This window comes from Cupressus sempervirens, chromosome 10, assembly GCF_028749045.1.
Source record: "Cupressus sempervirens isolate cs-2001-9-10 chromosome 10, ASM2874904v1, whole genome shotgun sequence".
NCBI lineage: Eukaryota > Viridiplantae > Streptophyta > Pinopsida > Cupressales > Cupressaceae > Cupressus > Cupressus sempervirens.
Window position 1 is genome coordinate 373,205,364 of NC_143127.1, and position 23,808 is coordinate 373,229,171.

General features: G+C 35.1%; 1 protein-coding gene across 7 annotated transcripts in view; it reads right to left on the bottom strand.

The window, feature by feature from the left end:
* LOC149534233 (nitroreductase family protein) overlaps positions 1–23,808 on the bottom strand; it is a 110,619-nt gene that overhangs the window by 75,447 nt on the left and 11,364 nt on the right. For all 7 annotated transcript variants that reach the window (XR_016356925.1, XM_089804248.1, XM_089804247.1 and 4 more), the window contains exon 2: positions 7,085–7,274. Coding sequence is in view for 6 of the 7 variants with exons in the window: in XM_089804248.1 (XP_089660374.1) it covers positions 7,085–7,274 (190 nt within the window). In the remaining variant the exon portion in view is untranslated. The remainder of the gene's footprint in view (positions 1–7,084; positions 7,275–23,808) is intronic.

Sequence of the window (23,808 nt, forward strand, 5' to 3'; positions counted from 1 at the left end):
ATGTATATCAGAAATGATGACAGGTGAAATTGTTGAAACACCTTTTGTTGAGTTCATCCAACTACTCAACTCATCGCAAATGATTTGAGCCCAATCGATGTATTGTCCATCAGCACATATCACTTGTACAAGGAAGAAATGATGCTCAATAAAATTAAGGACCTCCTCATGTCCTTTGAGTCTCAACAACAGGATTGAGAAATCTACTATCTCTCGCTTCATATTGGTTCCAAATAGAGTCTTTGGGAGCTTACTCTTCTTGCTCTTCGGTGGTTGGAACCAAGTTGTCAAAATGTCACCTTGCCTAAGTTTTTTTCTCATTGAACATGGAGGCCGAAGAGCCAAAGTCAAAATCACAATATTTCGCTCCGTCTGGAATACCAAATGTTCTTTGCATAAGACCTCTGTCAAGTGTGATCAAGACTAAGTCATCAAGCATTTTAATTTGCCTAGATTTTGCATCGTATCAAGCTATGCATTCCCTAAGGAGTTTGGCCTAGACAGCCATTGGAAAATTGGCAGCCTCCACAAGTCTGCTCTCTTTAAGCTTCAGAGTAATAAGATGAATGGGCTGATTGTTGAGCCTTCTCTACAAATATTTGAGATTATAATATCTGAGAGATGTGTCTATATAGTTTTTAAGCTCACTCACTAATCTAGGCAGGCTATCAATTCCACCAATCTTTTTAGCCATTTGCTATATAACATCACACAGAGCAAGGAAATTCACACTAATCATGAAATTATGCCAGTTGCAATATGCAGAAGTAAACCTACCAACAATTCGATCTTATTGGATTTAAATTTGAACATTGGGCATTGAACTCTCACATCACACGAGTGAATAATGACCCCTTTACTCAGAACTCTCCTTTAATGGTGCAACGATCAAATTAGCATTTAATTTGATTAGCTAACGGCTTCATTTGATATCAAATGCATCACTAACGAGAGTTCATAAAGTAGGTTTTAAACTTTAAGCTTTGGTGCAGTGCAAATTGGACTTTCTGATTCTCCCGTTTAGCACTAGCTTTTGAAAGAGTAGCTTGACAAGTGAGAATCTACCTTGGATAGAATAAACACCTCATTTGTTGATCCTCGAGGAGAAACCTTTTTTACTCTTCTCCACAATGCTCTCTTTCGCTCTTTTTGGAGCAAGCCTTTCTTTACTTTTCCAAAAAGCCATATAATGAGGAAATTTCCTTTCATTGGGAATATTCCAATTTGAGTGCACTTTCACAATTGGAGATGTTGATACTTCACTTTTCCACAACCTTAATATTTAGGTTTCCACCTCACCTCGGACACCTTTAGGAAGCAATTCAAGAGCATTTGTGCCTGAATATTTTATTTCATACCCCAAGGCTCTATAAAAGTATCTCAATATCTCATGTCGAAGGAGTGGCCTCTAAAGTGCTCCTTCGGTGAAGGAGCAACTAAACTGGTGGAACTTCGACATGGTAGGAGTTTACTTGAAGCCCACTAATCTGAATGCGTTCTTGACTTTAACATCATTGGATCATCTCTTGAAAATGCCTTCTCACCAAGGGGCAATGCTCAACTACAATCCCACCCGAGCTAGATACTTTAGTCCAATACAAACTGACTTAGCATGATTCCCATAAGAAGGCTTGGGGGAGAAGGTGGGGAAGGGAAAACCCGAAATCCTACCTTGGCTAAATTAAGGACAAATGATGGGAAGAAAAGCCACCTATATCAACCTAGACCTGGACACGTAGAGACCATTGCATTTGACTTAACTCCAAACTAAAAGCTAAAAGGGAGAGGATTGAAAGTCTGGCAACATAAACACAAATCAATAACAAATAACCATATCTATAATTAAGTTAGCTCATGGTAGTCCATTATATAGTTTCTTGTTGTCAAGTCAAGCAATGGGTGATCAAGTTTATATATTGCCCATCCAAAATCCTTGGCCAAGGTGGGTTAGTGGCATGATTGTCATTGTGATCATCAAGGGTCATAGTGCTAGCAGTTAGAAGATAGGTCGATGGAAGGTGTTCACAGCCTCATCCACTGACTAGCCGACACTCTAACACCAGGATGCTCAGTGGCTGGATAGAGGTGTCCCAAGCCTAATCCCAGGGTAGGGAGGGCCTTTCTCGGTAGAGATTGTGTGGGGATAGTTAAGGGTCCACGGTTGGGAGGTTAAGCCCATGGCAATGCTTCTCCTCTCTTCCAAAAGCCAAAGCTTGCACAACACAAAGAGTTATTCGCATTTTCTCAGGTACCTATTTATGTTCTTTGCATTTCATTGATATCTTTTAGCCATGTATTTAAGTTCTATTATTGCTATAAATTGGTTATTAGGTTGCATTGAATTATTGTAAGATGGATGCTATAGATGTGCTAGTTTTAATTGTATTTCATATGAACCTAGAGTAGAAGTGTTAGTCATTTTTCAATTATAGGAATGCAAGATATAATTAAGTTCATTAATCTTCTTCTAATGAATGTGAAGAGTACTTAATATAACTACCCCTCCCCTTCCTTCGGCTGTGATTATAATGGCTTTACATTTATGTTAATTGTTTATTTGGATGTGGACTTTTAGCATGTTACACCATCAAACTTGAGGAAATTAAAGCTTGGTATCTTTGTAAACATGTTGCCTATAAGAATGAATCTTATAAGGTTAGCGCAAATGATAAAGGAATTAAAAAATGAGATACAGACTAAGATCCAAAATGCATTAATTGCAGTTGGGAGAAACCCTAAGATCGAAGATGAATTTGATGAAGCCATTTGAGACTTTGAGACAACTAAAGTTGAGATTCTTGTTAAAGAAGAAAGATTGTTGCAAGCTATGGCACAAATAGGTAAGAGTCATAGAATGGATGTTGCGTTTTTTTATGGTTCATTAAATCTAGAGGAAAAGATAAATTGGTTTAATGAGTTGGAGGACTACGTTGAGCTTGAATATGCTAGAGATCCACTAAGGATTAGGTTAGCACAAACTAAGTTGAAGGGTCACGATGTCTTATGGTGGAAAGAGTTGCAAAAGGGTAGAGAAGACAATGGGGAATATAAGACCACTAGGTGGAGAGTTATGGTTTCTAGACCTAAAGCTAAGTTCATACCAAAGAATTATGAATTGGAATTGCTTAAGAAATTGTAGAATCTAAAGCAGAAAGATTCGACGATTAAGGAGTATATTGAGGAGTTCTACAAGATGACAATCAGGTCTGGACACTGAGAGTCAAGAAAAAGATGGCTATGTATGTCAATGGTTTGAGACTTAACATTCAAGATGAGTTAAGTATGTTAAAAATTAGTATAATTGAGGATGCTTAACAGTATACTATGAAGGCAAAAAATAAGTTGAAGAGAAGACAAGCTACTCCTAGGGTTAGGGATAAACTAATTGTTGATAAGGGGAGAGATAAACTTGTGATCGAAGAGGAACCTGATCAAAAGATTTGTGGAAGGGGAAGAGGCAACAAAGAGTTCAAAGGTACTTGTTTCAAATGTGGGAATATTGGACGTAGAGCTTTCCAATGTTTGGTTGGTTCTAGCAAGGGAAAACATAACCTAGCGGCGCATGATGAGCAAGCTGAGAAACTTGAACTTGTTGAAAAGGAAGTTGCACTTGAGACAGGAAAATCTCTGATGTTCAAGAGAGTTAAGTAAGAAGGAACCATAGCCTATGCAGAGAAGGCAATTGTTCCTAATTGTTTGTAAATCGGGAGCCAAATGTTACAAGGTGATAACAGATAGTAAAAGTAATGATAACTATATTAGATGAAATGGTACAAGAGTTGGGATTAACGAGACTCAAATTTCCTTGTCCTTGTGAGATAACTTGGTTTCAAGATGATCTTATGTTGGAAATGAAAGAATATTGTTGATTTAATTTCAACGTTGGACTATACCAGGATGAGGTATTATGTTATGTGATGTTAATATGAGTGCTTGCCATGTTTTGTTGGGTAGAGCTTGACAATATGATGTTGGAGATATTCATGATTGTCGAAGAAATGTTTATTGTGAAAGATGGCAGACAATTTACTTTAATTCCTTTGAAGGAGGAAGGAATAAAGGCTAAGATTTTGAGTACGATGAGAACATGCACCTTAAGAGATCAAACTGCTTCGGATCAAAAGGTGAAGGATTTGCAACATGTGTCTAAGAAGATTATTGAGGTTGTATAGTTGTTGAAATATGATGAAAGAATGTGAACCAATTGAACTAAAGACTCGAGCAACCAAATGATGTTACAGCAAGTTACCGGGGGAATGGTATTAATGAGCAACAAAATCTTATGATTGGATTAGAGGTTGAGGAGTTGCTAAATGATAACAGAGGTGCAAGCAAACATAAAAGGACAAAGCAGACATTTATTGTTGGCTACAGAGGTGACAAAGGAAGAAGCAATTGGTGTAGATTAGAGAATCAGAGTAGAGGTTGAGGAAACAACAAAGAAGTATTTGAGAGTAGAAGGTTTTCAAAATGAATTTGTTGATTTGCAAAGTTAGTGCAACCATTTTCCTTTGATGAAGAGACATGTGGGTCAAGAATGAACATGGGGTTTATGTCATGAATCCTATCAGATGTTCATAAGTCCATAAGATAGTGCAACCATTTTCCTTTGATGAAGAGACATGTGGGTCAAGAATGAACATGGGGTTTATGTCATGAATCCTATCAAATGTTCGTAAGTCCCTCTTATGGAACATCTTTTTCACCTCGGGTGCATGATGCGGGAGCATCTTTGGGTCGTTGGCAATTTTGCATCATAGTAACGAGACTCGCCGCAAGTCGCGCGAGTCGTCTGAGTCAAGTTACCTCAGCCAAGTCAAAATGACCCGTGACCCTAGCTCGACGGGTCAACTAAGATGACTCGGCTGACTCAGCTAACTTGCCTAAGTGACTTGGCTGACTCATCTAACTCGGCTGATTTTCAATTTTCTTATTAGTCCTTATAGTGTGGTCTAGGCATTGTTGAGATCCTATATCTAGCTTCGCATGTTGTTCTAAGTCTCCAGATGAAGGTATCTTCTGATCAGTCTGGTCCTATATTTGGCTTTCATATTCTTACAGCAAGGTTGGCTACATTCGGCTTGTAATGGGATTTCACGACATGTGATGCTAATTGGTACATTGTTCTATGTTGTTATACATGTAGTTGTCCCTCTTTTGTATTCGCACAACATGATGTATCTATGTGGGGGTATTCTTATGGATTTAGATCGTGACCTATATGTCATAATACATTTCCTTTGTCTTGGAGATATAGCTTTGGAGGCTAGTATCGAATTTGATAAATAATCAAGCCTGTATGCTTGAAATATAAGAAGGCTTATTTTCTAAATCCGTAATATGCACTTGCAGGCCAACTTGATGATTATTAGATTTCTTGTTTCCTTACTGGTTGGTGTTATTATTGCTCTGTGTTGTTATTTGCATTGTGGTGTTCTTGCTGCAAGATTGGGTATCTCCTTTTGGGATTCTTCAACCTTGATTGCATTAGCTTCTCCCTTGTCACTGCCTTCGTAAACATATCGCTGGATTTTCATCTATATGTATCTTTTCCAGCTTTAGTTGTCCATCATCCAAAACTGACCAAAAGAAGTGATTACCTCAATTGTATGTGTTTGGCCTTCGAATTAGGCACAATTCTTTACAAGACGAATGGTACTTTGGTTGTTTATAAACAACTAATTTTTAGCCTATGAGTGTCCCATTTCTTCCATGAAAAATTGCAGCCACACCATCTCCTTAGCTACCTTTGTAACAACAACATACCCCACAATAAATGACAAGTGTACAGTACTTGCCTAATCAATCACCACAAACCAATAGCAAAGCTTAGCACAACAATGAAATGCAGAGCCCAAGCAGTCCAAAAAACTTGATGTAAACCATGATATGCAAATGGGATTCAAGTAGTTCCACTTCCTTTTATTAGTTCTAATAATGAGAACCCTAGATATGCAATTGTAAATGATGGTGATGACTAATCTTTGAGCTTGTTGCTCAAACAAAAACAGCTATAGATATTATTTTTGGCAATAAAAGTTGTAATTTTGATGCTTCACTTGTGTAATGACATTATAGTCTAGAGTTGGTAGTTTGAACTTTCAAGTTTCAACTACTATAGTAATATTACTGAATGACCATTGATATTCAAATTATTCCATTTTGTCATTTTGATGCATGATTCAACAATCCAACTGAGCCTTGGCATTGTTTAATTTAAGATTGAATTATCAATTCTCAAACTGTCATAGATTTGTTGAAATGTGTTCTTAACTCTCAAATCTTCTTACCTACATTTCTATTTTGTATCATATATACTGCCACCGCAATTAGTATTGACCTATCCTTGTCTTTGTTAACTTCCTTTTGTTGTTCAAAGGTCTATATGTGGCTTTGTACCTCACACACAAGTTTACGATGTGCAAGTGTGCGCAATCTAGCATCTTGTCCCGTATATGTGTGGCAAATTTTCTAACAATTAATGCCTCCCCTAAACATTTTCATCTAGCAAATTTTGCAAGCCAACTTCCCCTTCTTTTACTCTAGGACACCATATTTCCAACAAGTGTCCTTTGTAAAACTGAGGGCAACAACAAACAATCTATAAATGGGAAAAAAGTGCAATGACAAATAAATGGAGAATGAATTGCCGTTTAAGGTTTCATGTTAAGCTAAGCTAAATTATTGACAAATATAGCCACCTCTTCACCATCCCAACAATGCTGGAAAAATTTGCTCTCCCAAAAACCCTCCCCTTGTCCCCCACAATAATTTGGGAAATCCACCTACATGAACATCCCAAAAACTTGGAGGAATGCCATATTTTTAAATTATTTTTTTGTCTGTTTTGTTGCACATTTACTCTAATCTCTCTCAGTTAAATGTATGCAAAAATCTATAAGGAAAATTTTATCATCACAAAACTCAATTAAAATCAGTTGAATTGAAACTTGCATAAACAAAGCCCACTTTAATATGCAAGTTACAAAGAGAATCCAAATATAAAAATTACATAAATAACTGAGAAGATGATTTTAAAGACTTAAAAGCTGAAAAATATCATAAGGTCAATATGTTTGAATACCTGGATCATCAAAATAGCATCCAATGCCAGTTGCAGATATACCGGCTGCATGTGCTTCCAAATATAAGATTTGACCCAGCAATCCAGCTTCCCAAAAGAGACGGGGATACATCCAAGCATGTCCACCACCTAAAGTTGTTGCAAAATGAGCCAACATCCCTAGACTAAAACAACCATCACTTGCAATATCCTGCATTTTCAATTCAGTTTGGGAACAGTAGGGTTGGAGATTAAAATATTGAAACAAGGACTAATGTAAAAACATTCTAAGACACAAAAAAAAATTCCAAAAGATAATGCGTATTCGTCAATTCAAAGCAAGTGGATATGCATGAATTCATCTACCAACTATTTAGATCTAGAGCAAGTTAAATTATTTCATTGCGGCGTGTACCTAGGTAAGCTGCATTTTAGACATGGATCATGTATAAGCATATAATAAAGGAAATATTTGGGCTTCAATCGCTTCCTACAGCTATTTATAATGAACATGATACACAAATAATGCATCAGAAAAGTATTGATCACAAAGATCAAGTTTTCACAATAGTATTCCAAAAATAATATATATAGAGGCATGAAACATTTAAAGAAATGTATTGAAAAAAGTAACTTTCTTCCCTAAATGTTATTAAGACAGCAAAATTGTCTCACAAGATGAAATAAAGAGGATCAGTTGGCTGACTTTCACTACATTATTTCCTAATTATTGGCATTTAAGAATCCAGTGGAAGGGTATAAATGGAAATGCTTCTTCAAGGCCATTAAGAATTAAACTCTTCCCTCAACTCCCTATCTTATCAAATGAAAGATGAAATAAACAGGATCAGTTGGCTGACTTTCACTACATTATTTCCTAATTATTGGCATTTAAGAATCCAGTGGAAGGGTATAAATGGAAATGCTTCTTCAAGGCCATTAAGAATTAAACTCTTCCCTCAACTCCCTATCTTATCAAATGAAATATTGATAAAATATCGATAGGAATTACAAGACCTAGCAAACATAATGAAAAACGATAAAGAACAATTTGTAAAACTTTCTAGCATAGACCTAGGTCAAAACATCAATAGTCACATGAAGCCTAACGCCTTGATAAAATTGTAAACATTGTCTCAAGCCTAAATGTTATTAGACAGCAAAATTGTCTCACAAAATGAAATAAACAGGATCAGTTGGGTGACTTTCACTACATTATTTCCTAATAATTGGCATTTAAGAATCCATTGGAAGGGTATAAATGGAAATGCTTCTTCAAGGCCATTAAAAATTGAACTCTTCCCTCACCTCCCTATCTTATCAAATGAAATATTAATAAAATATCAATAGGAATTACAAGACCTAGTAAACATAATGAAAAACGATAAAGAACAATTTGTAAAACTTTCTAGCATAGACCTCGGTCAAAACATCAATAGTCACATGAAGCCTAAAGCCTTGATAAAACTATAAACATTACAAAAAGGATGAGGGTTAAATCACTTGTTTAAGAAGATATTGAAAATGTAATAAATTTATGAATAGGAGTTACCTTCAGGCTCTAAGCATGAGCTCCCAACGAAGCCATAGAAGGGATGAAGTACATTAGTTAAGGTGTAAAGCATTAACTGCCTCCGCACAAAAAACATACAAAAATAAGTTCCAATGTTGAATAAAATTCAAGAAAACTTTTGAAAGACGAAGGCAGGAATGTCATCAATGGTTTTTTAAGTCTTTGAGAAATGGCTACTAGATCTTTTAAGAAATGACAGCCAATTACTCCCCTACAAGAGGCACTTTGCTCATCTCACAAACTAAGTTTACACCATAGATCTGTAGGGAATATAATTTTCAGTGCATCACAGTTTATAGAGGTCTTGCATAGGGATTTTGAGCCCCCAGTTTAATCTTTGTGTAGATTGTTATTCCCCTTTATATTAAAACTAGTATCTCTGATTTTTGTTGAAAGATTTTTTTTTCTCCTTCTGCATTCTTCTCTAATTTGCTTGCACATCCTAAAAAAAGGTCATGAGGGCACAGAAGGCTTTCAACCCTGGTCCCTAATTGAAGCATAATGGTCATTTTGAAAGATTTGGAGTTTAATTAAAAGCGGTAAAATTTGTGCCCCCAAATCCCACAAGGACCACTGCCTCTCAACCCCACAAGGAGCTGCAACAGCCAGACCACCATCCTAGTTTTAAACTTTAAAAAAATGTAAAAACAACATTGTTTTAGGCCACCAACTAGAAAAGTGGTGAGTCGATGACTATTTTCTGTCTTTTTTCAATTCAATTCAAAGTAATTGGATTCCCTTTTTTCACTTTTAGTTTTCTAAGCAATACTGAATCTAAGTAACACTAATATGATATAGAACCATTTTGATTTATAAATTATCTTTACAATTTACGATTTGAGGATTAACTTTCCACTACAATAGTATAAATTATTATTTTGGTTCTCAATTTAGTCAATTCTATAAGTTTTATCCAGCAGGAATTGTTTTAAGCATCTTGAGATAGAAAGTTGTCTGATATTGAGATTGATAACCAGATGAGACAAAGCTGTAGTTATAGGTATATAATTTTTACCTATAATCTTACTAATATTCCAATTGTTGGCCATTTTGTTATTTTATGATTTGATAACTTAGGGCTTGATAACTTAGGGCCCCCGTCATAATGAACACAATGAAATTACTACATTCTATTGCTGCAGTGATTCAGCGAACATTGAGCAGTGAAGATCAACTCCAATAAATTATATGAATGTCTAAATCTTGAATCTCAACGTCATGAATAGCTAACCATTCCAGTAATCACATTCTTATGCTGTGATTGGTACAGCGAAAGCGGTTTGAATGGTAGGAGCAACCACAATTAGCTGAAAACAGTTATACACTACGAATTGTTGGGTCATATAGAATTAAAATTCAATCTCACCAATACATGCTGGACTGCTCCTTACCCAATGGTTTACAAGTGTGAACTTTCTGGCTGTTAATAATATACATAGAATTGTTTGCACATTAAAAACACAAATAAAATACTTTTTTTTTTAAACTGGGGTTCAAATCATAAGTTATTACAATTTAATCTCCAAGTTTAAATTACTGGAGATACAAAATATAAGTATAAAAAAGAAATAAATTGATGTTATGTCCCTCAGTTTTTAAATATGATTCAATAGTCAATGTAATTTCAAGCCCGTTAAAAAAGCACATAATACATCTTCCATGCTCATCTACATGTTACTCCACTTAAATAACACATATGAAGTGTTCAGCTACCCTTATGACCATAATTATCAATAAATTTCCATTGGAAGCACAAGCAATCTGCAGCAATCAAATTCTCACCCAACTCAACATGCGCAACCCCCCTCCCCCTCCCACAAGCGACTTAATAATACTAGCACTTGCACCTTTGAGGGGTGCAATGGTTATGCCGATAGCATTGTATATATTAAAGGATGTTTTCGCATTGGTGATATGGGAAGTTTGATCATGTAATATTTTTGTTACAGAGTGAAACATAAGCTGGAATAATTTTATCATTATTGTTCCAACTACTTACCTTTTTTTGGACAACTATGCTAAGTTAAATTATGTAATTTAAACTAATCCCAAAGTAGAATTTATTTCAATTAGTCAGCATGTTTGCTTTAAAATTTTGAAATAAAAAAATCACACCATTGAAAAAGAAAACTCTCAGACTCTCCCTATCCCTACATTTATATCTTTCCCACTAACACACATAGATACTCTCTCTCTCTCTCTCATATCAAACTTTTCACCTTTCCGTCTCTATTCCCTCTTTTTATTGTTCGTCTTACTCACTCTCCCCTTCCCTCTCTCTACCTCTTTCTTCTTATCTCTCCCCTATATCTCTCTATCTCGAACTACCTACCTTTTGAAACAACAATTCAAAATTGACTCTATCTCATCATCATCATCTTCCTCTATATATCTTTCTATCTCTTCCTCTCCATCTCTCTCCCTTTCCATCTCCATATCTCTTTATCTTTTCCACTCCCTCTATGATTTGTAAGAATCCATGAAAACAATCTCGGCAACAAAGGAAAACAAAATTATCATTCTATTTTGTTTAGATTTTTAAGGTTTCTGTTTGTGGGCTTATTATTTCCAGCCTCTCTTCAAGTTATAAATCTAAATTTTGTCTCTCTCTCTAAGTTTGAATTGTTAGCCTTCATTTATTATCTTAGAAAAGAATAGCAACAATAAACTATGAAGGTAAAACCAATCAGTAGAGATGACTGACAGAGCTCTTAGACACACATTATCTCAATCTTATCCTACCCCCTCTTTATCTTTCACCTCTCTCTATCTATGTCCCATTTTCTCTATTTATCATTGATTCATACTATCTATCTTGTTGATGATTTATAGCTTCCGTTGGATAAATATATATTGTGTAAATATGAATTAGACGTGACAAAGATTAATTCTTTGTTATTTATCATACAATAATAAAAAAAGGGAGTTAATTTTAATAATTGTGAAGATCACATATATATATAAAGACATACAAATACAAATTAATAACATCAACCCAACCGACTGGATTATTATCTTATCATATTAACTAATGAACTGACCAAGGAAGCAGTCGTAAGTAGGAAGGGTATAAGTCTTTGAGAGGGAGGCACAACCATGAGTGGACGTGTCTCACATGTAGGAGGCACATCCACTTATGACCATATCACTTCGTACCTTTATTTATTACAGTTTGTGGCAGACATTATTAAACCAATGAACACATATTTTGAAAACAATCTTCCACGTGAATAATATTGACGCCCTGTGATAATATAATAATGCTGCCCTGCGATTGTAAATTTATATGATCGTTTATTGGTGGAGACTAACTGAACTATAGATTTATATCTGTGTGAGCAATCTTTAATTTAATTCTGAATTTATCGATAAGAACATATCTTCCTTATCAATGTCTTGGTACTGAATTTATTTAAGTACATATATAATGTGCAGATCTGAGTTTTACTGAGACAGTAATGCCTTGTGAATGATTATATATCAGAACTGACAAATGCATATCATATGTATATGATCCTACGTAACCATACTTCAACACATAACTAAAACCTATTAAGAAGTACTGATCAAGTGCAATAATAGTAAATACTTAACATAAACTAAACCTTATTTGAGGCCAGTGTCCAATCATTGTACCGGTTCATGTTACAGTCTATACAAGTAATGAATATCAGATCACTATTACTTTGATGGCATTCAGACTATAATAAACTTGATTGGCATTCAGAATAATGATAAGGAATATATATAATAAACTTGATCGGCATTCAGAATAATGATAAGAAATATATATAATATATTTATATGTTATAATAATGATAAGGAATATATATAATATAGTTATATATAATATATTTATATAAAAATATATAAATATATTTAGAAATAATATATTTATATATTATATAAATATATTTATATATTATAAAATATATAATATATATATTCCTTATCATTATTCTGAATGCCGATCAAGTTTATTATAGTCTAAGTAAATAACAATATATAAATCTGTACATATATGTGTGTACGTGCGTGCGTGTGTGTGTGTGTATGTATAATTAGATTTAACATACTGATTTATCATCAAACATATGAAACACATAATTATTATTTTGCTTCAATTTCATGAAGCTAATATTCTTAGCACTCCCTCTTTATCAATGAGGGAATTGAAGGAAAATATAATACAAGGTAATGTGTTTCATATGTTTAATGATAAATCAGTATTAAATATACTGATTTATCATCAAATGTATGAAACACACAACTATTATTTTGCTCCAGTTTCATGAAGCTAATATTCTTAACACTCCCTCTTTAGCAATGAGGGAATTGAAGAGAAATATAATACAAGATTATGTGTTTCATATGTTTGATGATAAATTAGTATATTAAATCTAATTATACATAAGCGCACACACACACATGTATATATGTACAGATTTATATATTGTTATTTACTTAAACTATAATAAACTTGATCGGCATTCAGAATATTATATATATTCCTTATCATTATTCTAAATGCCAATCAAGTTTATTATATATATTCCTTATCATTATTTTGAATGTTGATCAACTTTATTATATATATTCCTTATTATTATTTTGAATCCCGATCAAGTTTACTATAGTTTGAGTACAAGTACATAACAGTATACAAATCCGTACATGTGTGTGTGTGCGTGCGCGCGTGTTCATGTGTGTGCATGTGCATGCACGTGTGTGTGTGCATGTGTGCATGTGTATGTGCGCATGTGTGTGTGCACGCGTGGGTGTGCACAGGTGTACGTGTGCGTGTGTGCACATGTGTGCGTCCGTGCGAGTGCATGTGTGCGTGTGCGTGCGGGTGGGTGTGTGTGCGTGTGTAGGTGTGGGTGTGTGCGTGCGTGTGTAGGTGTGGGTGTGTGCGCGCACGCGTCGATGTGTGGGTGTGTGCGTGTGTGTGTGTGTGCGTGGGCGTGCATACATGCGTGTGCATGCGTGCGTGCATGGGTGTGCATGTGCGCGTGCGTGTGTGTGTGCGTGTGCACATGTGTATGCATGTGCACATGCGTGGGTGTGCGTGTGCACGTGTCTATGTATGTGCGCATGTGTGCGTGCGTGCATGTGGGTGGGTGCATGCACGCACATGCATAGGTGTGTGTGCGTTCATACACGCGCATGGGTGCATGCATGCATGTGTAATCAGATTTAATATACTAATTTATCATCAGACATATGAAACACATAACTATTATTTGTGTGTGTAATCAGATTTAATATACTGATTTATCATTAGACATATGAAACACATAACTATTATTTTGCTTCAATTTCATGAAGCTAATATTCTTAACAGTGATAAGATATTGCTGCCACTCAGTAACAAATTTAATATATAATTAAATGTTATCAAATACAATTTGTTTTCTAGTATATGTAAAGATCTTTTATATCAATTCATCGGTAAATTTAGTGAACAAGATTAAAATGTTAAAAGACAAATCTGATCTCAATTTAACATGGTATCAGCAATGGTTTGAGAAACGATCAAGATCAGATTTTTAAGTCTATATATTCTGTTGGAAATCTTGTACCTACAAAAATGGTGAATGGAATCAAACTTGAAGGTGCTTCGAATTTTGAAGCTTGGAAACTATGAATGATTCTAATACTAAGAAAGCATGAGTTAAAAACAATAGCAGAAAATCCTAAACCTAAATCTAATGAGAATGACAAACACCAGAGCACTGGAATTATTAGTAGACAGAGTAAAAGATCATCTACTACCTAATATTAAAAAATTATACTCTGCATACGATATGTTCAAAGCCCTAGAAAACATCTTTGAGATCAACAACACTAGCAAGATTCTTACTCTTAAAAAATAACTCTCTAATATTAAAATGAATAAAGGAGAGAGACTATCACCTCATAAATTATGAGGATAACAGAATTTTGAACCAACTCTCAACAATTGGTCACATCTATGATAGTAGAGAGTTAACTATGATAACCAGATGCTGCAAAACAAGAATAAAGATACTGTGTGAATGTAGACTTCCTCAATAGAGGAATTTTGTAAATAAAGATTGCTTAGTCGAGCAATGGCAAATGAATTTTGTAATTAAAGATTGCTAGTTGAGCAATGGAAAATGAATTTTGTAAATAAAGATTGCTTAGTCGAACAATGGAAAATGAATTTTGTAAATAAAGATTGCTACAATGGAAAATGAATTTTGTAATTAAAGATTGCTTAGTTGAGCAATGGAAAATGAATTTTGTAAATAAAGATTGCTTATTCGAGCAATGGAAAATCAATTTTGTAATTAAAGATTGCTTAGTCCAGCAATGGAAATAAATTTTGTTGATGAGATTGTTTAGGCGAACAATGAAAATTTTGAACAATGGGAATAAATTTTTTGCTTAGTCGAGCAATGAAACTAAATTGTATACTTAGTTGTGTTATTTGAAAACTATGTGCTTATAGATTTTTTTTCGCACATTAACACAATTGTAACTAAAAAGTGAAAGACCTGAAACACAAACATAAGTAATAACAAGAATGCAGAAAACCAAGAGATAGTTCGTGAGAACCCTCAATCCTCCAACGAACTATTACTCCAAATTTTACAAGAAACGCAACTAAAACTAGAAACCATGGAAAGGAGAATGAGTGAGATGGCAGCCCAGATGGGGCAACATCGTGAAGAAGTGCAAAACACACCTAAGGCTGAGACAAAAGTCTCCGAACATAATAAAACCCCCTCTCCTAAACAATCAGATAAGCAAAAGAAGAAGGAAATAGTAGCTGATTTATCAGCAGATATAGAGAAAATTAAACCACCTAAGTTCTCTGGTTTTGAGTCCGGAGAAGAAGTTGAAGCCTGGTTGACAGAAATGGAACAAGACTTCAAAATTAGAAAATTTTCAGAGACCTCAAAAGCAGTGTGGGGTATATACCATTTCACCAAGGATGCTACAACTTGGTGGGGAAACACCAAGGTAGAACAAAACATTAGATCCACTAGCGTCACCTGGGAAAAGTTTGTAGACATATTTAGGACACGATGGCTGCCCCAGACTTTCTATGATCAGAAACTCTTGGAATTCTAGAACTTGAAACGGGGGGATTGGTCAATACATAAATATTGGGAGAAGTTCACCCGGTTGCTTAAATACGTACCACCATACTAGCAAGACACGAACCTGAAAGTGAGAAAGTTTATCATGGGACTGAATAATAGGATAGGGGTAGTTGTAGATGTTCTTGCACCTCAAACCATGGAAGAGGCTTTGGAAAAGGCTGTCCGACAAGAACATAAGGTTAGGAAGGATGATTCCATCCGGGACAATAAGTGAAAGACTATCTAGAATTCAGAAGGCGCTGAATTTGGACCACCAAGAAAACAATTTAAGGATTATAAGAATAACAAACCTGAGAATAAAAGCGGTGGAACAAGAGACATCAAAGGAAATTTTCATGTGAACAAAAATGACAGAAATAATGAAAAGAGAGGACCACCGGGAGGGTGTTTTATCTACAGAGGAAATCATTTTAAGAAGTAGTGCCCTAACTACAACCAGTCACAGTGCCCACCTTTTCCACAATAGCAGCAAGTTTTTTAGTAGAGAATTCACGCAGCCTTGGATAATAGGCAAGTAGAGCAGCAAATGGGCCCCATTGAAACACTGAGTAAGATCTACGGAAACCCTGTGTCTATACTCATTGATACTGGAGCAACTTAATGTTTTATATCACCTAGGCTGTTAAGTAGATTTCTGAAAAGATCTGGTTTCATGGCTAAACCATGGATAGTCGAGTATGCAAACCAGTGAAGGGCCAAGGTAGAGCAATGCCTGTTTGAAGCTCAAGTTGATTTCCCGAATTTCTCCACAAAACTGAATTTATATGTAGCTCCGCTGGGGTCTTATGACATTATCATTGGAATTAATTGGCTTAGTGAACATAAGGCTAAGGTAGATTGTCTTGCCAAAACTGTCAATTGTGTGGATGATCGAGGTAGACCCACAAGTATTTCAAGGATCAAACATGAAATTAAAGCACAACAGATTTTCGTGATGCAACTTAAGAGATATGGAAGGAAAGGCTGTGAAATATTCGTAGTTAGGGTTGAAGATACAAGGGAAACCACATATGGCGATGACTATATTTATGAAGATGGAGAATTCAAGCAAAAATTAAAAGAATCCTTCAAAGAAAAATATCCTTATTTGAAGAACTATCAAGATGTGTTTCTTGAGGAACTTCCTGGATTACCCCCTTCCCGGATATTTGATCTTGCCATAGACTTATTACCAAGAGCAGAACCTATATCCAGGGCCCCATACAGAATGACCACCACGGAGCTAATGGAGTTGCAAATTCAACTGCAAGATATGTTGGATAAGAAGATGATTCGACCTAGTGTCTCACCATGGGGAGTCCCAGTGTTATTTGTAAGAAAGAAGGATGGAACCATGAGACTATGTATAGACTATAGGATGCTCAACAAAGTCACCATCAAAGATCGATACCCATTGCCAAGGATAGAGGATCTCTTTGACCAAATGAAGGGTGTGACTGTGTTTTCAAAAATTGATCTAAGATCAGGATACCATCAACTACGAATTAAGGAAGAGGACATACATAAAACTGCTTTCAGAACTAGATATGGACATTATGAGTTTACGGTACTGCCGTTTGGATTAACTAATGCCCCTGCAGCCTTCATGAACTTAATGAACAGTGTATTTCAGGATTGTCTGGATAAATTTGTATTGGTCTTTATAGATGATATTCTAATATATTCCAAGAATGAAGAACACCAGAGACACTTAGAGATAGTTCTAGAAAGACTTAAAGAACACAAGTTATACGGGAAATTATCAAAGTGTGTTTTTTACAAGAAAGAAATTTAGTACCTAGGGCATATTATTTCAGTGCAGGGTATAGCAGTAGATCCATCTAAGATTAAAGCAATTAAAGAGTGGCCCATACCTAGAAACGTGACAGAAGTTGGGAGTTTCATGGGATTAGCTGGATTTTACAGAAAATTTGTCGAAAACTTCTCAAGGATAGCTTATCCAATCACTTCACTCCAGAGGAAATGAAAGAAATTTGTTTGGACGGAAAAATGTCAATCAGCCTTTGAGTTTCTGAAAAAAAAACTGACTACTGCACCTATCTTAAGGATACCCGATTCGCAAAAACTGTTTGTGGTAATCACTGATGCTTCAGGTGAAGGTCTAGGAGGTGTTAATGCAGGAAGAACAAGTCATTGCTTATGAGTCTAGGAAGTTGAAAAATTGCGAACAAAATTATGCTCCTCATGGCATTGAATTAGCAGCCATAGTACATGCTTTACAAATGTGGAGGCATTATTTAATTGGAAAACATTTTGAGCTCAGATCTGACCATCAAAGTTTAAAATATATTTTCACCCAGTAAAATCTAAATGCTAGACAAAGGAGATGGTTGGACTTCTTAGAAGATTATGAGTTCGACATAAGCTACATTAAAGGAAAGGAAAACAAGGTGGTCGATGCTCTAAGCTGGAGAAGACACATCTCGACAATGACTATGGTAAATTTCAGACTGAGATACCAAATTTTACAACATTTAAGAGTATGATGAGTTTTATACAGAAATCGGCATGGCACTTATTAGAGATCTGCAAGACCCCAAGTATATAGAATTTGGTCTAGAAGAAGATGGATTGTTGAGATATCACCATCGAATCTATGTGCCAAATCACCCTGAATTACGAAGATTAATTTTGGGTGAATACCACTCAGCCCCATACTCAGGACATCCAGGGGTAACAAAGATGTTATCTGATATAAAACCCTTATATTTCTGGAAGGGAATGAAAAGGGAAATAATCGAGTTTGCAGCTAGTTGTTTAGAATGTCAGAGAGTGAAGGCAGAACATCGGTATCCAGCAAGGTTGTTGCACCCAAATGAGGTACCTGAATGGAAGTGGCAGGTAATAACCATGGACTTTGTACAAGGGTTACCTATGACCCGAAATCGACACAACACTATTTTGGTCGTAGTTGATGATTTGACTAAGGTTTCACATTTCATACCACGGAATTTATCCGATGGAGCACCTGAGATAGCTCATAAGTTCATAAAAGAAATTTTCAGGTTAGACGGGGTCCTAGAGAAAATTATTTTAGATAGGGATGCTAAGATAACTTCCAAATTTTGGCAAACATTGTTTACAACCTTGGGCACTAAATTGAATATAAGTTCAGCCTATCGTCCTGAGACAGACGGTTAGACTGAGCAAGTAAATCAAGTATTAGAGGATCTTCTACGGGTATACTGCATGGATCGGCAGTATCAATGGGAAACATACCTACCTTTGGTCGAATTTGCGTATAATAACTCATATCAGTCTTCGATTAAAATGGCTCCTTTTGAGGCTTTGTATGGCCATAAATGCAGAACCCCAGTAAGTTGGAATCAATTGGAAGACAGAGTCATTGTAGGGCCTGAAATGCTTCAGGAAATGGAAGAGCAGATAGTGCAGATCCGTCAGAGGTTGAAGGAAGCAAATGATAGACAAAAAAGTTATGCTGATGCAAAAAGAACACCCAAAGAATTCGCAATAGGGGACAAGGTGTTGTTAAGAGTTAAGCCTCAGAAGAGTACTATCAAGTTTGGCAAGAATGCTAAATTAGCCCCCAAATATGTAAATTAGCCCCCAGATATGTAGGACCCTTTGAGGTTTTGGAAGTTGTCAACCCAGTGGCTTACAAGATTGCTTTACCACCAGCCCTTGCCAGGATGCATAACGTCTTCCATGTGTCTTAACTTAAAAATTTTGTTAGTCACCATGAGCACATGATTGATTGGAAATTGTTGCAGGTGCGAGAGCCAGGAGTGGTAGAGGTAAAACTGCTCAAAATACTCGAGGTATGTAAGCTGCGAGAGGTACCTCGGTGCAAGGTCCAGTGCGACCAATATACAGAAGATAATGCCACCTGGGAAGATTATCATGATATTTTTCAGAGATATCCCTACCTTTTCACAGAAGTTGAAAACTGAATATTTTATTTCCTTTATTTTAACTGTTTAAGTACGATTTGATATTATTTTCATCGTGGACGATGAAAAATCTAAGGGGGTGGGTATTTTACATCCCAATTTTCGCCCTAAAATTTTAAAATGATTATAGCCGTTGAACCAAATTATTTTTTCATGTTCATATGAAATTGAATTAGTTCATTATAGCCGTTGTTATAACATGTTCATGTTCATGTGAAATTGAATTAGTTAATTATAGCCGTTGTATCGATTTAATTATCATATGAAATTGAATCATATATATATATATATATATATGATGGACAAGTTAGTTATTATGATATTGATGAAATTCCTAATGGTCACTTGATGATTTTAATTAATAATTTATAAATCTTGAATTGATATCTTGGCGAGTATGTTGTTTTGAATGATTACAGGATGAAGACCGCAGAGAAAGGGGAAGCATTGCGAAACGGGGTCATCAAAAGGGGATGGTCAAATGGTCCAGTCATCAGAATTGACAGGTTTGACCTAAAACCATCTTGGCAAGGTTACCAGGACTTGGCAACATATTTCATGGTGGAACCACATGAGTTATAAAGTGAAATTTATAATAAAACAATGTTAAATAAAACATAAGATCTTACCTTTAAAAAAATCATCAAATATTAATATCATTTAATTATTATTCTACATTCTCAGATATGATCATATGTAAATAATAATGAAATGACACCATTACATTAAAAAAAATATTAATTCGATGATGCCATCTAATTATTACGTACATACAAGCATAGTTGAGAAAGTAAAACAATAATAAAATAATATTAAATATTTAAAACCTTTCATCTTCTTTTCTTTCTCATTTTCTTTTCCCTCCTTTTCTTTTTAAACCAATTTGAATAGTTGTCGAATTGAATCTTGTAACCGATGGTAGTTGTAGAGACACGATTAACCTTTAATATTGTCTTCGGCATTCTTTCTTTTCATCGGCTTCTAAATTTCCTTAGTCATCGAGATCCCTGTTTAAGCTCTAGTATCTAAACCAGTCCAACGACTCTTCTTGCATTGCTCCAAACAATACTATCATCCATGGGTTATAGATTGAGACAGTAGTCTGCATAAGTGCAACTCTTTTCAGAATCGGGTGACAGAGAAGGAGTCACATAAGACTTCTATTACTTCTCATAAAATCGTTTATGTTTCCCTTCTCATTTTATTATTTCAGAACCAGCGAATCAAAGCTTGGTCTTATTTATTTTAAGTATGTGAAAGTAGAATCCAAACTGTAAATAGATTCATCAAATTCTCAATTGTAAAGTGTGTCGACCTTCCTTGAGATATAAGGCAGCGAACTGAACTTGAAGTCTATTTGTTTCCCATTAGAGTTTGTCGTTTTTCTTATTGTGAAATAAGCAATGATAATAGTCTATATTTCCCTTTCAAGATTGTGGTGTACCTTGAAAAGACTGCCGACAATCATATGAATAGCAAAGTGATGATTTATACTCAAGTCTGTAATTTCTTGGATAATCGAACATGTAATCTTTTTGCATTTTTGTCTTTGAAAACTATCATCATAGATTTAAATCATTTACAATCTGGTTTAATATTGAACACCAAGGAATTCACCATGCAAAATGCAAGAGTATGGTGAAAAAGGTGTAAAGTATCTCACTAAAGATAATCTGAAGGCACCAAGGAATCACTAGCTTGATGGCCTGATTATGGTGAGGAGGTGTATATGAACTTGTAAAACAAGAATGATATCAGATTCAAATAAGTAATAAATTAAATAATGCATGAGTTCATGCAAGTTCCACTTCTGAAATAAATTGTCAAGCTAAGTGGTGTAGATCAAGTTGTAAACCCACAATTTGAAATCCTTGGCCAAGGTGGAATTAGGCAGATTTTTCGGAACAACTGATCTTGTTGTTGTCCAAACACTTTAGTTATTTTGTCGAATAACTGCTAAGACCTCAACCCACCTGGATACTCTGATGGCTGAATCAATGAAATCCCAAGCCCAACCTCGAGGTAGGGAGGATCGTTCTATTAGATTAGAACCTATGGAGATAAGTAATGGTCCGCCGCTGGAAGGTTAAGCCTATGTCAATGCTTCTCCTCTCACCAAAGCCAAAGCTTGGACAACCATTGAAAGAAGCTTCACAAATTAATCTGTATGTTCCTTTAATCCCTGTATGTTTAGTTAATTCTTTTCAAGATTGAAAGTCATTTACTTTAAGAATAATTATTACGTTAAGGTAGTTAAATGATCATAGATATTTTGATTTGAATTTCCTTTCAAGAACATCTGCTATTTATTTTCGGTTGAAATCTAGAAGTAGTTGAATGATTACATCTGATATTTACTTTCAGCTGATTAAGTAATTTTAATTACATTTCAATTTGTGTTCTTGGTAATTCAGCATTGTAATTAGATTTATAGTCGTTGGAAATCTTAGTCATGTGAATAAAAGTTAGAAATCAGTTAGATTAAGACTGAAATTAGTTAGTAAAAAAAAGTATGTTACAAATTATCATATCACCATCTGATATTTTGAGAAATATATTAGGATCAAATTCATTTTTGGGGTTTCCTAGTTTGGTGAGATAATTGTCTATCCTTTTATACCAAGCCTTGTGGGCTTGTTTAAGGCCATAGAGGGCCTTTTTTTACTGTACACACATAGGAGTTCTTATCATGAGGGATAAATCCTTCTAGCTGTTCTAAATATACTTCTTCATCAATAACACCATTCAAGAATGCAATCTTGATGTCCATTTGATGTATCTGCCATCCTTTGGATGCTGCAATAGTAATAGTGGTTCTAACAAAGGTGTATCGATGAACTAGAACAAATGTCTCTTCACAATCAATTCTAGCCTTTTGAGAAAAACTTCTAGCAACAAATCTAGCTTTGTGTTTTTCAATACTACCATCTGGTGCATGTTTCATTTTGAAAAACCATTTAGAGGAGACACCTGAGTTCTCCTTAGGTCTACATACAATAACACAAACCTCATTTTTTAATATGGATTGATATTCTTTAATCATTGCATCTTTCCATGCTTGATATGATAAGGCTTCTTCAACAGTTGATTGTTCAGATTTGATAAGTTCAGATACAAGGGCAACATAGCATGAATGACTTCTAGCTCTCTTACTTTCTCTAAAGATCTGAATAGGTTTCTCCATTGTTCTTTTCAATCATCTTTCTTGCCCAATGTGGTCGCTTCTTGTTGTTAGGGATTTCAACATTTTCAGCGTTTGATGATAAAGGTTCATGATCTTCTCAACAATTCTCCCTTTGATTCTCAACTATAGGGTTTCATCTAATTCTGTACTTTATTCTTCGTTTGATTCTTTAATATTTTTCGAGATGTTATATGCAATGCCTTCTTCAAATTTGAGATCTCTACTAACTTCAATAGTTCTTTGTCCAAGAATGTAAACTCTTCAACCTTTAAAGGATGCATTATACACAACAAATATGTCTTTCTTCCTAGAGGGTTCTAGTTTAAATCTCTTTTCTTTAGGGACATGAATATGTACAAGACAGCCAAAAATTCTCAAGTGACTTAAATTTGGCTTGTTTCATGTAAAGGCTTCTTCAAGAGTTATACTTTCTAAGATTGAATGAGGACATCTATTTTGGATGTATACTACAATATTTGAGGCTTCAACCCAAAATGAGATGTGAAGATTTTGGTCATGTATCATGGCTTTAGCGGATTCAATGATAGTTTTGTTTTTCCTTTTTGTCACACCATTTCGTTGTGGATTATAAGGTACTATATACTCCCTCTTAATCCTAACAGAAGAGCAAAATTCTTTAAAGTTCTCAAAAATGTATTCACCCCCATTGTCAAATGTTAGTCTTGATTTTCTTCCCGGTTTGATTTTCAACTAAAGCTCTAAACTTTTTGAATTTTGATAATGCTTCATTAGATTCCTTAAGTTTTAGGACATAAATCTAAGTTTTCTAGGTGAAGTCATCGATAAAAATTACATAATACAAGAAACTTCCTAGGGAAGGTACTAACATAGGACCACACAAGTCAATGTAAATAAGTTCAAGCACAATTTTTTATTTATGTTCACTATGAGGGAAAGATCCTTCGGTATTTTTCCCTAGAGCA